Here is a 20,306-nt window from a genome sequence, read left to right as displayed (position 1 = left end):
AACTTACTACAAAACTACAATAATCAAGACTATGTAGTAGTGGAAGAAGGATAGATATGTAGATCACCTCAATAGAATTGAGTGTCCAGAAAACAACCCTCACGTTTACAGACAATTAATTCTTGACAAGGGTCTAAAGACATTTTATTGGAGAAAGACAGTGTTTTCAACAAATGGTACTGGGACAACTGGATATTCACACACAAGGCATGAAGTTGGATCCTTCTCACACCACACACACACGCACACACACGCACACACATACACACACACTTAAAAATAAATCATAGACCTAAATATAGGAGTTAAAATGATAAAAAATTTAGAATAAAATGTACCAGTAAATATTTGTGACCTTGGATTAGTGGAAGCCTTCTTAGTTATAATACCCAAAACATAAACAGCAAAAGAAAAAGTAGATTATTTTGGACTTCACCAAAATAAAAAACTTATTCCTCAATAGATATCATCAGAAAGTGAAAAGAAAGCTCAATATTTTCAAATCATTTATCTGATGAAGGACTTGAATCTAGAATATATAAATGATACTTAACAACTCAATAAAAAAAAAGACAATTAAAAATGAGCAAAGAATCTGAACAGAGATTTCTGCAAAGAAGATATACAAATGACCAATAAGCACATGAAAAGATGCTCAAATCATTAGTAAACAGGGAAATGCAAATTAAATCCACAGTGAAATACCACTTTATACCTACTAAGATGACTGTAATCAAAAAGATAGACAGTAACAAGTGCTGGGGAGGAAATGGCTAAATTGATACCCTTACATATTGCTGGTGGGAATGTAAAATGGCACATCAACTTTGGAAAACTCTTTGCCAGCTTCTCAATAAGTTAAACACAAGAGTTATCATATAACCCAGTAATTCCACTTGTAGGTATGTAAACAAAAAAAACTTGTACACAAACATTCATAGTAGCCTTATTCATAATAGACAAAATGTGAGAAGAACATAAATATCCATTAACTGATGAATGGGTAAAGAAAATGTGATACAACCATAAAATGGAGTATTATTCAGCCATAAAAAGGAATGAAGTAGTGATATATGCTACAAGATGGATGAACCATGAAAATATTATGCAAAGTGAAAGAAGCTGGACACAAAAGGACACACGATGTATGATTCCATTTATATAGAACAGGTAAAGCCATAGAGACAGAAAGTTGATAAATGGTTGCTAGGGGATAGGGGAAGGTTGGTATGGGAGGTGACTTCTAGTGAGTATGGGGTGACTGTTGGTGGTTGCACGACTTTGTGAATATACTAAAGACCAATGAATGATGAAAATAACAGAATCATAAGACCATTGCATGTCTCATGCTATACTTGTGCATTACACCAAGGTGCCCTGACTAAGGAGCTGGTCCACAGTGGATGCCAGTACTGCTTAAATATTACACAGACCAATGTGGAAGGCATGCCTTATCCAGGCAACCATCAGTTTGCTGCTTCAGGCTCCCTAACCAAAGTAGGAGATGAGAGGAAGAAGCTGCTGTCAGAGCTCTGTAAAATATTGTGCAACCCCTTAACCTATCTACCTTCTTATCTGGAAAATATGGGGACAAATGTTTATCAGTCTTAAAAGATAATGAAAAATTATTACAGCATAAGAACTAAGGTTTCTCTTGTTCTCCTTATCTGTGCTTTGGAAAGTAAGAGATGCTCTCAGAAAGGAGACTGCCCGGCAGGCTCCAACTGTTGGAAGAGATCCTGGGAACCTTCCTTTCTTTGTGAACTACCTTACAATTGAGCAAATGTGAACCTAAAGTAAAATACCTTCTCCTAATTATACATGATTTTACATTGAAATTCCACATAACTTTTCATGTGACTAAAGTTAGCTGCTGAAATTGATCTAAGAGCTAACTATTTATGTCCGTGTTTACCCCTTTGGGAAGGTACTAGATCACCATTCATTCAACAGCAGTTCATTCTGTGGGCTACATTTTTCAATGGGGGTGATTTCCTGTGGCTACTCCAACTAATATTACTAAAAGAAGTAACAGAGAGAATAAGCTGTTTACTTTCACTCTTTAGAAAATTAAAATCACACCCAGAAGATCAGTCTTTCTTACCCCAAATAAGCCATCTGTTACTCAATAAACCAATTAATTAAATATATCCATGGGCCAATAAACCTCAGTTCAAGAGCATAATTTCTATCTTTTTCTTCTTCATGAAAAGTCTACTCTATTAATAAATTATTATATGGTAATAAAATATCCTTGCTTCTCACAAAGTAAAAGCTTATGAGTATGTTACAAATTTTTTCTTTATAGTTTGTACATATGCAAATGATATGGAATATTAAGGACATGATCAGCTCTCACAAAAGCATTTTTACTGCTGTCAGGGTGCACACAAATCACCTGGGGATCTTGCTAACCTGCAGGATCTGAGGCAGAGGTCTCGGGGGTGGGACCCAAGATGCTGCTTTTCTCACAAGCTTCCTGGTGATGCTGATGCTCCCAGTCCAAAGGTCACACTTTGACAGGCAAGGGTCTAAAATATATTAAGGTTCTACTTTCCTGTTACTCCTAACTAAATATTTATCATATCTTCCCTATGACCCGACAATAGGGAATTTACAAACAATGAAAGATCTCTCAGATTGTAAGAAATATATGACCTTAAACATACACACATATACCCACACACAACACAACACACACACCCTTAACTTTTGCAAATGTCCATACCTTCTCATTATAGGTTCATTCTTTTATAACACTGCTCCCAGAGGGTTGTAATTTTGGAGATAAAGGTTTTCAGGAAACTAATGCATTTCTTGTTGTCAGCACTAAGGCACCTCTGTTTTACAGTGAAATTTGAAAGTATATTGATGGCATTTGTCTTTGCATTTCATAGGAAATAATCACCCAAACACTTGAAGATTTTTACTCCACTCTTGGGAGAAGCAGTGTCTGCCCATTAAAAGAAGCAATGTGAGAGAGTTTTTTTCCACCCACCTTCTTTGGCTATTTCAGCAGCTTTTATTAGAATTCTGATGGCCTGTTTGTATTTTTTATTTTCCAGCATCTTGTCTGAGAGTAATCTGTAAGTCCTCAGGAGACTCTCACAGGCCAACAAGTTGAGAAAGCGGCCTGTCTCATCTTTCCACATCCGCCCATGCGTCAATTGATGGAATACTTCATAATGCTCAGCAGCTTCCAGAAGCTGACCTGAAGAATAAAAGCCATTCATAAATATAAACCACAGGCCAGAACATATTTTCAAAAATTTTGCATACATTATATGTTTTACTATTAAAGGGGGGAAAGCCACAAAATACAGTCAAGGATTTCTAAGAATGAAGAGGATTAAGCTGGGAAAGGAGCTCTCTCCATCTGGACCTCAGATTCAGCACTGATGTTGGATGGACACCTGCTAAACGGACATACTTCGGCTAGTAGAAACTGACCAGGATTATGTACGTTTAGAGACAGTCTGAAAATCCAGTAATAATTATTAATAACCATATTAGCTAGCATTTATTTAATATTATGTATGCAACACACCAGCGCTATGAGTTTTATATGCATTCCTCATTTAATCTTCAAAGCAGTCCTATGGAATAGGAATTGTTATGATTCCATTTTACAGAAGAGAACGTGAGCTTAAGCATTTTGCCCAGATTGCATGTCTAGTGGGTGAGTAGATCCAGGAGCCCATGCACTCACCACTATCCTGCACAGCTTTCTCAGTAGCCAGCCAGTCCTCACTCTCAAGAAGAATTCAGGTATCTTGAGAAAGGATTTTTTTTTTTTTTTTACAAATTTCAAATTCAAATATTATGGAGCTTTAAAATACTTCTCAAAGTTTGACTGAGTTTCCAAGCAGGCACTTCTAGACTCTGTTTAATTTTGAATAATTAAAATGTAACTTAACTGCATTTCTGGATTATATTTTACAATATAGTCCAAAATACATCTTCACAGAGCCAAAACTCTAAATTAGCTCTAAGTCATTTCATTCCTTGAAATATGAGCAAGCACACTGCTGGAAGAGTGGTTTGCAGCTCCATGCTGTGGCTTGTGTTTCACTTGTGAATTGCCTTGTGGAAACGTTCACAATATCCTGTAATGTAAGTACTCTTTTATGGTATTGAAGTTACCTAATTGGAATTAACTGACAAAGCACTTATACCCAGGCATTCCAACAGCAGTGGTTAAGAGTGAGTGCAGACTCCACGCAGACAGCCTGAGTTCCTAGCCCAGCTTTACCCTCTTTGCTGTTTAGCCTCAGGCTAATTACTACCCTCTCTGTACCTGAATTTAATTCTTCTGCAAAATAGGATTATAGTGTAACTATTTAAGGAGTTATTGTGAGAAATGAATTAATATACGTTCAATGTCTGATACGGAGTAGGTGCTCAATAAACATAGCTACTGTTACCAGTTGGCATAGTGATAATATTTTTCAAAAGTCCAACAGGCCAATTGAAACATAGCCACAAATTTGGGTTTTTAAAAATTGAAGTATAACTTACTCTTTCCGCAGAAAACCCATAATTGAGTCCTTATAATAGTATTATCATGACTGATTAAATTAATCTATGCAGGTTGTATCACACTCAATGTATTTCCACAAGTAGGTTTCACTGGATATTACAGGTTGGATATTATAGGATATTGTAGCCACTGCCATGACTACTGCATATAATTTCCCACTATTTTTGCATTGAATTTATCAAAATTAGTATTAAAGTTTTAAAGAATACACACATAAACAAGGATAGTATTCACAAAGAAACACAACAAACAGAGGTGGATAATCAGCAAATCATCTGTACAAAAGCTCAGTAAAGGCACGGCCAGTCTATGCCCTCGCTGCTCCGTGCAGGAGCGCCTAGCAGCCAAAACACACACAGCGAGGGGAATGCATACTGCAGAGATATTTATAACCTTGTACTATGAAATTTCACATGATAGAAGACTACAAAGCCATAAATATGATGTTAGACGTTATAGAAGAATATTTCATTACAGGGACAGGTGTTTACGATAAGCAAAAATACTGGACAGCATCAGAAAACATTTACAAAGCATTAACAGCGTTATTTGGGTGATGGATGGTTTCCTTTCTGCTCTTCTTTTTTCTTTCTGATGATTAGCATTTTCTAACATTTCTATCATCAAAATATGTACATGTTTAAATAAGAAATACAAAATAGAAACTATTTTTAAAATAGCGTTCAATCCTTTTTCATTTTGATACAAATACTCCAGGTTGAAGTTCACTGCTCTAATCTATCTTTACACTTAACTGACAATTTTTCTCCAACCTGCCACAAAAGCAGGCATAGTTTTTCATTCCTCTCCTGTAGCACCTCTCACTAGAAACACCTTTCTCCAAATACCCATGACCCCCGTTTTTTTAAAACTTGAATGAGCGTTGCCATATATGCGCGTTATGTTTCCTCTGTTAACTATATTTCTACCTGTAAAGTGCAGCTCTGTGTCCCTGGAAAGATGTATACGAGTTCCTTTTTTTCCTCTCCAGTATCCATCTATTCATAAAGTACAGATACATATTTCTCTTTGGTCATGTGAGTAGGGAAAGGTAGATATAGGGAACTGTGAGTAAACCAGATAGTTCCAGAAAAAATTGGGACTGTAAGGAGGCCAGGAAGGACCTAACAGCCCATCTGTGGTCACATACAGTAACCAGATGGAAAGAGAGTCCAGAGGTGTGTTATAAAATAACAGATTCACTAAAAATTCCATGAGGAGAGCCAGGAGAAGAAGCTCTGGATAACCGAACAAATTACAATGAGATGCAAGTGAGGCATAATGAGGTAAATAGAATATGAGAACCGATAGCCATGTCCAAGATTTGATCCACATGGAAGCAGAAAGCGGAGGTGGGGGAGGGGCGGGGAGGGGCAAAAGTGGGGAAAGGAGAAGTGGAAGAAATGGGGAGAGAGATGAAGGGAGGGAAGAGTGGAAAAGGTGGGTACTGTGTTTTGGTGTTTATATAAACCAGTCCTCTCTCCGTGTTATTGATGCCATTCGGCATCCTGGACAGGCTGTGTAAGCAGGGATAAAGTAAGGGAGGTTCTGGGGACATCGGTTTCAGTTGGCTACTATGGAAGAAGGCCTTGGAATGATTGAGAAATAGTCTTTTCAGTTGAATTTGATTTTTTCTAGAGCTTTAGGGGCTGGCATCAGTGCATCACTGAGCTCATGATTATTGGCCAAGGTTCAGCTCTCAGAAGGGTCTCCTTGAGGTCTCTGATGAGGAAGGCGCCTGGTCCAAAATGCTCAAGTAAAAGAACAGAGCACTATTCTTTCCTGAATGCCTACTGGGTACAGTCAAAATGGAAGGTTTTTTCCCCTGTACATTATCCTATTTAGCCTTCCCAAAACTGATGAAGTAAATACGATTATTACTCTTGCAGTAAAGATGAAACTGATTAAATGACTCAATTAGCCAAAAAGCAATGTTTGGGATTTAAACCTAGGATCACCAAAAACCCACACCACTTGGTTCCACCACATCAGGTACTAGTCAACGAACCAAGAGTCAGGACTCTCAGGTGGAGTAAATCTCTCAAGCGAAGAACAACGTTTGAGTTATGTGATTTCCAGTCTCCTCCAGTCTATAATTCTATGACTCTACTCAGGCGATCACTGGTAACCTCTAACATAAGGCACAGATATTAACTCCTGATGTGCTTCTCATGGGTCTTTCTGTAGGGGTTTGAGGTATAGCCAGCTATGCAGCCTGCATCTAAATTCCCCACTTTAACCTAAAGGATGCAATGACATCTGTGGGAGCACCTGGAATTTCTCAGGTGCCCCAGATTCAGTCACCAGTGACCACATCCAGCTATTCACGGTTTCACTTCCCCTTCCTTAACCATTTTGCCACAGATGGTCGCTGAGAATTCTCATCAGCACTATTTTAAAGCAAAGTGCCTACACAGAGGAAGTGGAGTTTTCCAATCCTTCTCAGAGATCTAGCTATAATTTCTAAAGGCTGGTCAGAATTTGAAAGTACACATTATAATATAGAGTAATATTTTATTTAAAAATATTAAAATATATGTCTATAGTATGAAGGGAGCATAGAAATTTAACTATGCAAGTGTTTTCCTTTAAGCATGATTAACAGTGATACGATTTCCATCCAATTTATGTTTCTAACTATGAATAGGATTTTAAAGATTTTCTCACTTTCTGACTACAGGCTCTAATGTTAAGACTAGATATTTATTAAGATATAATGCATCCTGTTTTTATCTAAAATTTTAAAATTTAATATACATGAGAGAAATATTGTAAAAAGTCGTCAATATAGTGATCATTTTGACAAAGCGAAATGTAAACATAAATGAAGATCATGAACCGGTTTTTCAAATTTGGCTCATAGCATCCCTTTATAACTTCTTCAAAGTGTTCATATGTGTCTACCTTTAGTTACCCATAGACCCAGGTGAGATTTCCAGATCCCAGCATCAATCTTGTTGAAGGACAAGTGTCTACATAACTGCCCCCGCTGGAATTATCAAGTGCTAAGATTATTTTCCATTGAGGAAGAGGGCAGAGAGAAGAACAATTACACCAAGGTGTCACGAAAATAAAAGTTAACTGAAAACAGGACAGAAAAGAGAAGGCCTCGGGAATATTCATGAATGTGAAAGGTCCCCTGAGGAGACATGAGCATTACCATGTTGTACCAGGAATTACGGCCAATCTTCATCATCACTGTGAGTAACAAGGTCACAGGAGGAACCATGATAAGGAGGACATACTTACTATTGCTCAGCTAAGTGCCTGGAACGCATGGTTCTCTGCCAAGTAAAAATCCAGAGACTCCACTAATACTGCAAATGAATCAGGGAAGCAAACGAAGTCAAATGTTTTGTTGGAGGGGCTAGAGATGGCCCTCCAGCAACACTATCAGTGATCAATTTATCTCAGTAACATGAGGTAGTATCAGAAAACGCATCTTAGGAGACATGCTGTGATCCACTGAGCAAAACAAGAGTATCCAGGTCTGGATAGAAGTAGCCTAAGCCTCAGTTTTTCATTTTTTTGTTAACAATTATGTAACATCTACATAAACAATAAGGAGGGTGGTATGCATTTGTAGTTTTTCACCTAAAGCAAAGTGCACTCTTAAAATAGAACTACTCCCAAGGAGTTTCACTTTACCTAAAGCCCACACAAACAAGAAATACATCCATTTATTTTCAAATACAAACAAAACTCAAACAATATTGTAAACTGCAAAATGCTTGCTAGATGTCAAGACAAACTCTATGCAGAGAAAATAAGATTTTATATATTTGGGTATTACCCAAATTGTTGCTTACCCCTCTCCCCTGCACGACATCTCTGAAAGTTTATAGATATTTGTTGTATCACAGCAGATGTCTAGAACAAATATTAAGCAAAGGAGAATGTATATGATCTCTCCCATTTTAGTTTTTTTTAAAGTAGGAAGATTGACTAGATATTAACACAAATGGGTTTAAATGTGAAGCTGCCATAAAAGCAGGAACATAAATGTAATTCTCCCAGCCGCTATTTTGATGCACATTTTTGATTCCATGAATATTTTATGAAATGGCCCAAACTAAAGCCATATAACATTCCTGCATTACTGATGCTTGCGCCCGTAAGCTACGAACATTAGAGGCATGATTGAGTGCATTAAAATGAACTCATTCAGCAGTGCATTGATTACTCGAAGGGGGAGGGAAAAGAAAAAAGAAAAAAAAAAGAAGTTGCTCCACGTAAGAAAGCAGCACACAAATCTAAAGTTTGCAATGTAATCAGGGCAAAAGAAAGTTTGAATAAAATAATATTTCATAAGTAAAGTGTGACTCTGTCTAGACCTGACACTAATTAGGCAAGGTGTTAATTATGTCCAAAGATGGCTCCTGGTATCGTTCACGTAATTTAAAATGTCACAGTCTCTAAGATGCACAGGCCAGCCTGCTTTAGCTCTATGCATCAGCAATTCTGAAAGTAGCTAATTATTTCCTTTTCTATCAACTTGTGCATTTGCCAGTAAAAATAATGCCACAGAAACAATTGCATGAAAATAATTTGACGGGTCCATAAGGATTATTCCTTCAGCAGCACTGGCATACGTCTTAAGCACATGTAGTTCTAAATTGCGCACATTTGTTGAGGAATTTAGCAAAATAATCCACTTTAGTTTAAAACAACAACCTAAAGGAACAATAAAGCTTTATGCATATTATGTTGTATTTTAATGTGGAGCTACTGGACATCTTCAGCATTAAGTTGCTATTCCATACAATGTAGACATAAAATCTGCTAGAAGCAATATTGGACAGGAGCAAAAAGAGAAAAATGTTACTGCGCATTTGTAAAAACAAAAGACATTGCTTTCCATTTCAGTTTCACTGCATGAACAATTTATATTATCTTTAGGTTTTTACATTCAATTATGATAATTATAACAGCACTAAACGTGCTGAAATAGTTAAGGGCTTGTCAGACTTCCCAATGGAAACTATCAGTTTCAAAGGTTTAACTCGAGAGGAGATTTTTTTCTGTACCATAACCCACTGCACACCATTGTAAAATGGAATGCTGGAAAACAGAGATTTTGTTCTGTAACTCAATAGCATCCCTAATTAACCGGGAAGAAAACGTGCCCATAACTTTTCAGTAGGTCTTTTGGGATACAGAGAAGAAACTTAAGATGCTACTTAAAAAATAGAATCTTTTCTTTATCATTTTGAGCAAAGATTTCAGATGGATATTATAGGAATGCTACTACAACCCCGTTAATTGTGTTGGTCACTAAACTGGACAATGAAAAGGATTCCAGGAAAATAGGTGTGAAAGAAACTCACCAAAGACTTTACTACTGATATTAGCAATACTAGAAATTAATTTACTTTTTTTGGTGAGGAAGATTGGCCCTGAGCTAACATCTGTGCCAATCTTCCTCTATTTTGTATGCGGGACGCTGCCACAGCATGGCTTGATGAGCAGTGCATAGGTCTGTGCTTGGGATCCAAACCTGCGAACCCCAGGCCACTAAAGTGGAGCATGTGAACTTAACCACCACACCACTGGGCCAGCCCAGAAAGTTAATCTTTAACATCCAGAAGATTTGTCTGGATCTCTAAAATATTCTGGAGGAACTGTTATTTATTGTTGTTTTTTGTGATTTTGGATAGCTGAATTGTGGTCAGCAATTGAAACAGTGTACAAGCTTGACTGTTCCATGTCATAACAAACCTCAGACAGTTGGTTTCTAAGCGTTGTAATTTCTAAGGATTAAGCATCAGGCAGCTTTGCTCTTAAATGTTCATAATTGGAAGTATTGAAATTACTCAGTTCTTAAAAATGTGAAATGCTTGTATAATGTATAAACAATAGGAAATTAATACCAGCCATTATAAACCTTGTAGAGCTTATAGAGTTTACTATTTTCCTCATGTAATAAATTGCTTTGCTTTAATGGTTTCCATCTCACTTTAAAATACTAAGTAAAAAGTGTTGACAAGCATAAAAGTCTGAGGAGAAATAAAGTCGATATTGACATTAGATCAACTAATGAATTATATTGCTCTAGACTTAATCAATAATGTAATTCTTGCTTGAATTATATATTACTCATGATTTTAAATAAACCACATTCTGATTATGTGTATATGTTTATATGAGCAAAGAGAAAGGTGTGGAAGCATATAGTATACCGAAGTATCAGTATTGATTAACTCACAGAAGATGGAGGTGAGCGAGGAGAGTATTAACATTTCCCCTTAATTATACATCACTATACATCATGATACAATGTTACACATCATTGTTTTGATTGACAATTAGCATATGCTAGTTAGGATATCACAAAAACCTGACCAACTGAAAATAACTTATCTGCGTGAGTATGGAGGGAGAAAAATAACGTTAGTTAAGCACTTATCATGTGCCCAGCACAATGCTAGCTACTATATATATATATATATATATATATATATATATATATATATATATATACATGTTAGCATCTGCATTTTAGAGATGAGGAAAATCAGCCTGGGGGGTTCTCTTGCCTAAATTGACATACCAAGTAGGTGGCAGAGCCGATGCCCAAAGCTCATGGTGCCTTTTCTTCCTCAAGGTGACCCCATTTTAGAATTTGTGTCCAGTGTTTGACTTAAAGCAGAGACTAAGGTTTGAACCTCAACACCATGATACAATCGGACGATTCACATCCTTTCTTTAAGGGCTCTGGAACAGAGATAACAAAGCCAACCTTGGAGTGTGTTTGCAAGGGGCATTAAATCAGCTGTGTTGGCACCAGGTATGGTGTCTGGCGCTTTGCAAACATTCAGTAACTTTTCATGCTGTGTTATCTCATTTTTTTCCAGGTTTGCCATTTAGAGTGAACCTGGACGAGCCTATTATATGGAATGCTTTGAAACCTAAATGTTATGGAGCAGTGTCCCTTATTCAGATGAAGAGCCATTTAAGGCACTAGCTGGAAACAGTACACTTCATCCAACACCCCTTTCCCTCTTGGTCAGTGGCGCCTCAGAAGACATATTTCTGGGGCAGCCCCTCTTCTCAGGTAGTCGGAGGAAATCCTGCCTCTAGAACAGTTTATCCAGTGTGGAAAGAACTATAGGCTCAGGGCAGCTGTTCAAGACCTCGCAAAGCTTTGAAAAAGAAAAACCTGCTGCAGAGCAGGCACCTCTGAATGAAGCTTCCTCTCTGTGCTACTCGTTAAGCAGTAAATAATTAAAACACCCTGAAAAAGACAGGTAAAATACAAGCAGCCATGTCAGTAACACAGACATGAAAGAGAAGGGGAAGAAAATGAATTTAAAAAAAAAGGCAATGAAATAATTCATTTGAAGCTCTAATAAAGTTTCATTTGCAGTCTTGTTTAAAGATATATCAGACTTTAGGGATGTAACCTAATTACATTTTTATTCTAAGTTCCATTCAAAGATCTTGGACTTTGATTCTTTAACATAGATCAAACATGGAATAATTTTCTTGTGGCTATCAATACTTAAAAAGGATCTCTTCATTAAATACTATAAGGTCTTATGAACATGTACACAGAGTAGATGGAGAATAAACTGACATGCCCCAAAAAGTGACAATTAATTTATATAGAAATAGTGGTGCAAATTCACTTAACTTATGGAAAAAAGCTTTCCAACTATTAAATTCACTTTTATTCAAACATAAAGTGACTCAGTTTCTAATACGGATCTAGTCAGATACACCTTAGAAAATGTATATTAGCACCCACTTTCTAAATCCATTCTTGGAATTTACTCTGAAAATGAAGCGCTGGAAGTAGGAAGCCTTGCAATCATGCAGAGATTAAAGAGGAGATGCTTTCAACAGGCCTGCAGTCAGCCTGGCAGCCTCAGTGACGGGTGGGGAGTGGGTATGTTAGAATCATCAATGTTCATACTTAGACACTTCTTTTTTTACATTTATTGAGGTCATAATAGTTTATTACATTGTGAAATTTCTGTTGTACATTATTATTTGTCAGTCACCATATATATTTGCCCTTTTACACCTTATGCCCACTCTCTAACCGCCTTCCCCTCTGGTAACCGCTAATCTGTTCCCTCTGTCCATGTATTTGTTTATCTTCCACATATGAGTGAAATCATAGGGTGTTTGTCTTTCTCTGTCTGGTTTATTTTGCCTAACATAATACCCTCCAGTTCCCTCCATGTTCTTGCAAATGGGATGATTTTTTTTATGGCTGAGTGGTATTCCATTGTATATATATATATACACTACATCTTTATCCATTCATCAGTTGATAGGCACTTGGGTTGCTTCCATGTCTCGGCTATTCTGAATAATGCTGCAATGAACACAGGGGTGCATAAGTCTCTTTGGATTGTTGATTTCAAGCTCTTTGGATAAATAGCCAGTAGTGGGATAGCTGGGTCATATGGTATTTCTATTCTTAATTTTTTGAGAAATCTCCATGCTGTTTTCCATAGTGGCTGCACCAGTTTGCATTCCCACCAGCAGTGTCTGAGGGTTCCCTTTTCTCCACATCCTCTCCAACATTTGTTGGTTTTTTGCTTAGGCACTTTTTGGATTGGCTCTATTTCATACTGTTACTAGGAAATCTGAATGGAATAATGGTTTGCTCTTCCAGAGAATCTTTTTGGAAAAGTTTCCTCCAAAGGGACTTTTAAGATACAAACTTAGAAGCAGTTTAAAAGGGAGGAGGGGACAAAACATAGGAATTATTTTTTAGCTATTAACAGGAAACAAATGCTCCCAATGACCTTATGGGGTTGTACTAGAGGTGCCAGTAGGCAGGGAAAGCACACCAGGACCTAAAGCGCCCAGCAGGAAAGCCTGCAGAGAGTTTTGGTCATGATTCAGCAGCAACACTGGGAGGTTTTGCTGGAGGTTTTTTTGTTTGATTATCCCCCCCTCAAAATATTGACAGTGACAGTGCCCATCGGTGAATCTATTTTCAAGGATAAACACTGAAGGAGTTGCCCTTTGTTGATTCAAGGGCTGCTTTCTCTTACTGAGTTCTGTTTGTAAAGGAGGCTTCACTGTTACAGATTTTAAAATATGATAGCAATTTAAATAGAAAATAAGAGTCACTTAAAACCAAAAATAACCATATTATGCATGTCAAAGTCTATTAATAGCAAATAACAAAGACGTTATTGTCTCATCACTGTTTGGTGCATGAATAAAATACTAGGTTTATAAAGACAGAAGAAAATTTCCATGTTCACTAAATTTAGGGTGACGGATCCACCCGGGTTTGCCCGGGACTTCTCTGGTCCAAACATCAAAAGTCCTGGCAACGCCCTCAGTCCCAGGACACTGGTGTGATTAGTCACCCTAACATCGACCCAAAATACAAAAGAATTTTGAAAATATAATTAAATAAAACATGAAAGTGATATTTAGCAAAAGTATAATGCAATATACATTTTACTTATTTTAAAGGCAAAATTATTCTATCAGCATGAATGAAAAATCTTAAAAATGACTAACACTGGCCTCATCAATCAATCAAAATGATTTTATTTTGGTCAAGAATCATTCTCCTCCTTTGCTATATCGATGCATAATTCTCAAAGAATTGTAAAGAGATTAATATAATTTTTCTGCTTATCTAAATTATTTTATTAGAACTTTCCATATCACTTGTTTTCACAACAACATTTTAAAAGGCTGCACAATATTTTGGGGGGGTAATGTAAACTTTAATCATCTGTCTAGTGCTTAGATATTTAGATTATTTCTCCATTATAAATGATGTTTCAATTAACACCTTCATATATTTTTCTATGTTGTAAAAATTTTTTAGATTCTAGAAGTGAAATTAATAGATAAAGGTGTATGGAAAATTTTATGGTTGCGATGTATTGCCATATTATTTTTCAAAATCATTTAAATGATTCACATGATCACCAGCAATACACATAAGTATTACTTTAACGAATCATGATTGCTTTTTTGGTATGTTTTAAGAAGAGTTAAATGGCATTTTACAATTATTCAAATTAATTTTTAGAGAAGTTCGTTATTTTCCCACATATTCAGTAACATATCGTATTTCCTCTTTGGTAAATTGTCTTTTTCCATTAAATTATAATCGTATTAACATTTTTCTTGTCAATTGGCAGATATTTTACACAGAATACAGCTACTAATTATTTGTTGTATATGCTGCATATAAAGTTATGTTTTCTCCTTTCTCTGACCCCTTGCCATGTATCCGAATACCGATGCTGTCACTTCTGCTGTGTTATCTGGAAGTCCTCCTTCCTTTCCATCCGTTCAGGTAACAGACCAGCCCACTCTCCTTACCAGTCTCAAACCCTCCTAAATCCTCCCCTGATTCTAGTTCCTCCTGTTCTAGGTCATCCCACCAACAGTTACTGAACATCCTAATTCACACAAGGATTTCAACACATGATGGAAAGGCTTGTTATACAGCCACCCAAACTTGCCTCTCCTCACTCACTCAGTTCACTAAGCATTTTCTATTCCATTTTGCTCTCCATATTTGAAAGGCCCTCTATACTGTATTAGCCTTCATGGATTTGGTTTTCTTAGAGAATCATCCCATCCTTCATACACATAATCTGGATAGGCTAAAATGGCAGTGGAGATTAAGTCATGAGGGGGCCATGTCACTAGTAACCACTGATGGAATGGGATCCTCACTGAACACTACATGGGAATCTTGGGTAGGGTAGGGCTGGGGAAAGGACCACGAAGGCAAATGGTTGGACAAATTGACAAATGACAGAGGACATAAAGGAGATACAATGTTTTTATTCATAATTTTATCAGGGCCGGTTTTATTTCAGAAGCCTTTTTAAAGATTTTTTATTTTTTCCTTTTTCTCCCCAAAGCCCCCCGGTACATAGTTGTGTATTCTTCGTTGTGGGTTCTTCTAGTTGTGGCATGTGGGACGCTGCCTCAGCGTGGCCCGACGAGCAGTGCCATGTCCGCGCCCAGGATTCGAACCAACGAAACACTGGGCCGCCTGCAGCAGAGCGCGCGAACCTAACCACTCGGCCATGGGGCCAGCCCCAGAAGCCTTTTTAAATAATAATTTTAATAAGAATAAAACAAGGAAAAATAAACCCAGAAGGTCAACTTTGTGAGGTCTCTGCTGGGCAAATCTTTGAATAGGGAGGCAGTGTCAGGTAGCGGGAAGAACGCTGAACATAAGATCTGAATACAGATCCTACCTTGGCTCTGACATGCTTTATTTGTCATTTAACCTCTCAAAATCTATTTTCTGCAAATCTGAAATGGAGAATAACATCACCTACATCATGCATGAGAAAAAGTACTTCATATATATATATGTGTAATATAGCTTTCTGTGTGTGACTGCCATTATGTACATTGCAGATAAGTTTGATTTGTCCTAAATCTGTCTAAATGTTACTGTTAAATCAGTCTGAAGAACCACACACCTATAGAGACAGTTTGTGTGTATTTGTGTTGAGTATGACATAGAGAGGACAAAGGGAGCTGACGGATATGGAGCACTGGATCAATCTCTTGTACCTGCTACTAATAGACTATGTGGCCATGGCACAATTGTTTAATTACTCTGTTTCAGCTTCCTCATCTAGTAAATTAGGGTCTGGACTAGATGACTTCTAAGATCCAATACGGCTCTGAAATTCATTCATCTAAAAGAACTGAACAACTTAATTTCCCAACCCAACTTTAAACAATTGAGGACTGTTTCACAATTTACTAAATCCATATCCACCTGTTATCCCATAGAAAGGAGTTTTTCCTGACTCTTACTGCCACCCTTACAGCATCTCTTCTTGAACACCAACTTTTAGGAATCATGAACACTTCCAAAAACTTAATCATCAGAGAATGATTCTTCTCTTCTTCTATTCCCCCCCCAAACCACTACTCTTCAAAGTAGTACCTCATTTCTATGCAGGAGTCCAGCATCCAAGTGGAACAACAGGGACAAGCAGAAAAAGCCTTCAAGCTCTTGAGACCAAGAGAATAGGTACCTACTAAGTACCTCCTGCACACACAAAAGTGATCCTACCACTTGGAAAGGAACAGGGAAGTTATTAATGGAGGAAGGGCTCCCCTCTCCATATATGCTTAAAGTTCTGAATGAAAAGAAACAAAAATCCTCAACAAAACTGGAGAAGGTGGTCTTTGATTTTTAAACAAACACAGCCCAAGAAGAAAACTTTAAAAAGAAGTTTCCTTAAATTGCTTAGTGGTAGCTTTGCATCCTCTATGTAGACCTATAGGGAGATCTTGGAGGGCATCACCAGCGTAGCAGAAGATGAGAGGACTGAGAGAGAAGGTCGGGAGCTCAAAGGAAGAATGAGATGAGATGAAGAGAGACGTAAGGGGAAATAAGAGCAGGGGCACCAAGTTAGGGGAGTTGAGCTGGTTCACCAACACAGGCCTTCTGTATCCTGTTGCTCCTGGCTTCCTGTGCTGGCCTCACTGAGCACTTTCTCCACTTGAACTGGGGATTCACTGGAATTGCTGCTTGTCGACCTGATACTGAGCTTTAATAGCATTATAACTCTTCGCAGCCTACTTTAAGTGATACCCACACCCTGGGAGGGAGAAGAGACAAGAAAAGAGAAGGCAGCATTGACACAGGCCTATACACTAAGCAGAACACCAGGCACTTCACTCATCTCATTTAATCCTCAAAATAATTCTCTGTAGAGCTAGAATTGATTTTTTTTTTAATAATGAAGAGTGGTACAAAGAGGTTAATATTAGGCTCCATCTCTGCTTTTCATAAACTGACATTTTTCTTTCCCTTATAAGTGAAGAAGTTGAAGAGTTTTTAAGTTTCCAACGCCCTCATGTTAGAGACAAGGAAAGCAAGATCCACAAAGATTAAATAACTCACCTAGATTCACATAGTTAACTAGCAAACGGCAGCGTCAAAGAAAATCTAAATTTATTGCCCAATCTGATAGTTTCTCCTCTTGTAGACTTCACCTGTAGCCTTATGCTCAAATGCCATGTGTGTTAGGTTAAGTATCTAGACCAAGATAGTCATTCAACGTCTATCAACTGTCACCAATTTAACTCCTGTGTATGAATTTGCAAGTTTCCAGTTTGTATCTTTATTGAAAGCTTTTGTCCCACATTTCTAATATGCCCGTACATTTGGGCATTATCTGAAAACCAATCAATAATTAACATTTCTCCCCACTTTTCTACTTCATTAATAATGTGATTGGATCTATAATAGTTCTTTGATCTTAACAATTATTTCTTACCAATGGTAAAACTCTGCTCTCCTTTTCAATATTTTTTTAATTCAATGACATTTTTAAAATTAGCTAGTTTTTCTAGCAATTAAAAAATAAAACATGCACAAGTAACCAATTCTAACAGTGCAAAAGGGCGTATAATGCAAAATATGTCTCCCATCATTCCACATCACCAGTGCCCTTCTCCAGAGGCCGCCTCAGTTGAGATTTTGTGTATTTGATGGGTTTTAAATCCTCTCAACGGCACTTACATTTCTATTAATTTTTAATAAAATGAAAGAGAAAATAAAATACCACACTAAAAACTGATATATCCTTTGCATTTCTTTTAGTTATTAAAGCTGTTTTTCTAACAAACTGGTGTGTGTTGTTCCATGACAAATAAGAAATTACCATGAAATTTCTATTAATTTTGATAGTGACATCTTTGGTGATATTAAAATCTTCGATATTATTGTATTTTAACCTTTTTTTTTTGAGAACTGAATACTGTGATGATAAAACTTCATTTCAAATAAGGAAGAATAAAAATATCTGCCAGAAGAAGTCACATTTATAATGAAATATAGAATAAGGTAAAAAGTCAAAACTCTAGGAAAAGATTATTTCTATGAGATATTAAGGAGTTTTTAGAAATTTCTTTACACTATTTTAGATAGTATTCAATTGATCACCACCCACAATAAATGTTTTATCTGTCAGAGTTTGAAATAGAGGAACATTACATTCTTCATATCACTCCACTATTATTATATTCTCTTTTTTTTTGGTGCTGAAATAACATCTTTTTTTAGTTGGGAAAATGACTGACACCATATTGAATATTGTATTAGTTTCCTGGGGCTGCCATAACAAAGTACCTCAAACTGGGCGGCTTAAACAACAGAATTCATTCTCTCACAGCTCTGGAGGCTGAAAGTCTGAAGTCAAGTTGTCGGCAGGGTGGGTTCCTTAGGCTGCAAGGGAGAATCTGTTCAGTGCCTCCCTCCTAGTTTTTGGTAGCTTCAGGCTTTCCTTGGCCTGTGGATGGTGTTCTCCCTATGTCTTTACATCGTCTTCCCTTGGTACATGTCTATCTCTGTGCCCAAATTTCCCCTTTTTATAAAGACACCAGTCATACAGGATTAGGGCCCACCCAAAGGACCTTATCTTATCTTGATCATCTGCAAAAACCCTGTTTCCAAATAAGGTCACACTTACAGGTACTGGAGGTTAAGAATTCAACATCTTTTTGGAGTCTCCAATTAAACCCATAACAAATATGGTTGAAAATTTTCTCTCAAATGAGAAAACAAAAAGTACCAGCAATGTATACAACAGGTGTCCTGTCTTAGTAGTGTAGTTACTAGGAACTGTTAGTAACGACTCTGGAGAAGCAAAGCAAGGCAAAGCAGGGCACCATGTGTGACTCCATAAGGAGAGGCTACAGGCAGGATGTAAAAAGGCTTGCCCACCAACCAAAGAGACAACTAGAATCACAGACACAGTTAGAAGCGAGGTGCATGTGGGAGCTCAAACCCATGGTAAATCTGAGGTCAAAGCAGAGAGGAGACAGGGCAGAAGGATCAGGCCATATATGAAGCCAATCCTAAGAGGTTTCATTGCAGGAGGCCTTCCTTTGAAAGAATAAGAGCTGGCCCTTCCAGCTGTGCCTCCAATTACCCTAATGTCCAGACTGATGCACACAGGAAATGACATTCCCTGCAGACATAAAGTGCTTGGGCTTTGTGGAATATAATCAGTCACTGGGAAAGCTGACACAAGACAAGGGGTTTGCTCCAGGAGCCAGAAAGTTCTTTGGTTAATGCACACTTTGATTTCCCCAGGCCAATAGCAATGGAGTTCAGCTCACATAGCAGCGTTGGGAGGTCTCAGTTAACTACTAAAGGCCCATTGGAAGAAGAGTCCAGTGAAGGATGGGGTCTCATGGTCTGGCAGATGATGGATTCACAATTATAAGTGTACATAGAGAGATACAAAAGGGAAAGAGAGAAGAAAATCAGATTGAGGATGGCAATGACACAAAGGGTCTCAAAAGTTTACTAGTCAAACTTTGGGATGGATGGATGGAGCAGAGCCAGGAATTCTACCCTACACTGTGTTGAGGCCCAATTGTGTATCCCAATCCACTCTACAATGTGCTGCTGATAGTTTGTACAAGTATAAACAACCAAAGTTTTCGATGGTTTACTTTTTTAATGTATAATGTTGAACTGTCATTATCCATTTTAAAGAGTCTTACTCATTTGAATTCCAATGTGCTTTGTAGGTGGGAGAGAAAAGCTGTAGAATTACAGGTAGCACATAAACCTCAGCCTGTTTTACTTTGACCAGAGCCCATAATTGGTGGTGGTATTTACTACTCATGCTTTGAGGGAGGAGGGTGTGTTTAAATCTCAGTATTCTCACAGGAGTGTTGTCTAAGTCAATGTTAATAATCACATTTGTTCTGGGAGAGAGAAGGATGAGAACTGCTACTATTGGTATAGCATCAAGGCCCTGAGTTTGGGGAAGCTGGG

The 20,306-nt window shown here is 37.5% G+C and overlaps 1 protein-coding gene across 4 annotated transcripts in view; it reads right to left on the bottom strand.

The window, feature by feature from the left end:
- Positions 1-20,306, bottom strand: part of TTC29 (tetratricopeptide repeat domain 29) — a 258,998-nt gene that overhangs the window by 136,275 nt on the left and 102,417 nt on the right. For all 4 annotated transcript variants that reach the window (XM_070611649.1, XM_070611648.1, XM_070611651.1 and 1 more), the window contains one exon: positions 2,999-3,211. In XM_070611649.1, coding sequence (XP_070467750.1) covers positions 2,999-3,211 — 213 coding nt within the window. The remainder of the gene's footprint in view (positions 1-2,998; positions 3,212-20,306) is intronic.

The sequence above is a fragment of the Equus przewalskii genome, chromosome 2 (assembly GCF_037783145.1).
Source record: "Equus przewalskii isolate Varuska chromosome 2, EquPr2, whole genome shotgun sequence".
Taxonomy (NCBI): Eukaryota; Metazoa; Chordata; class Mammalia; order Perissodactyla; family Equidae; genus Equus; species Equus przewalskii.
Note: the sequence above shows the minus strand (reverse complement) of the source record. Positions and strands in the feature narration are given on the sequence as shown.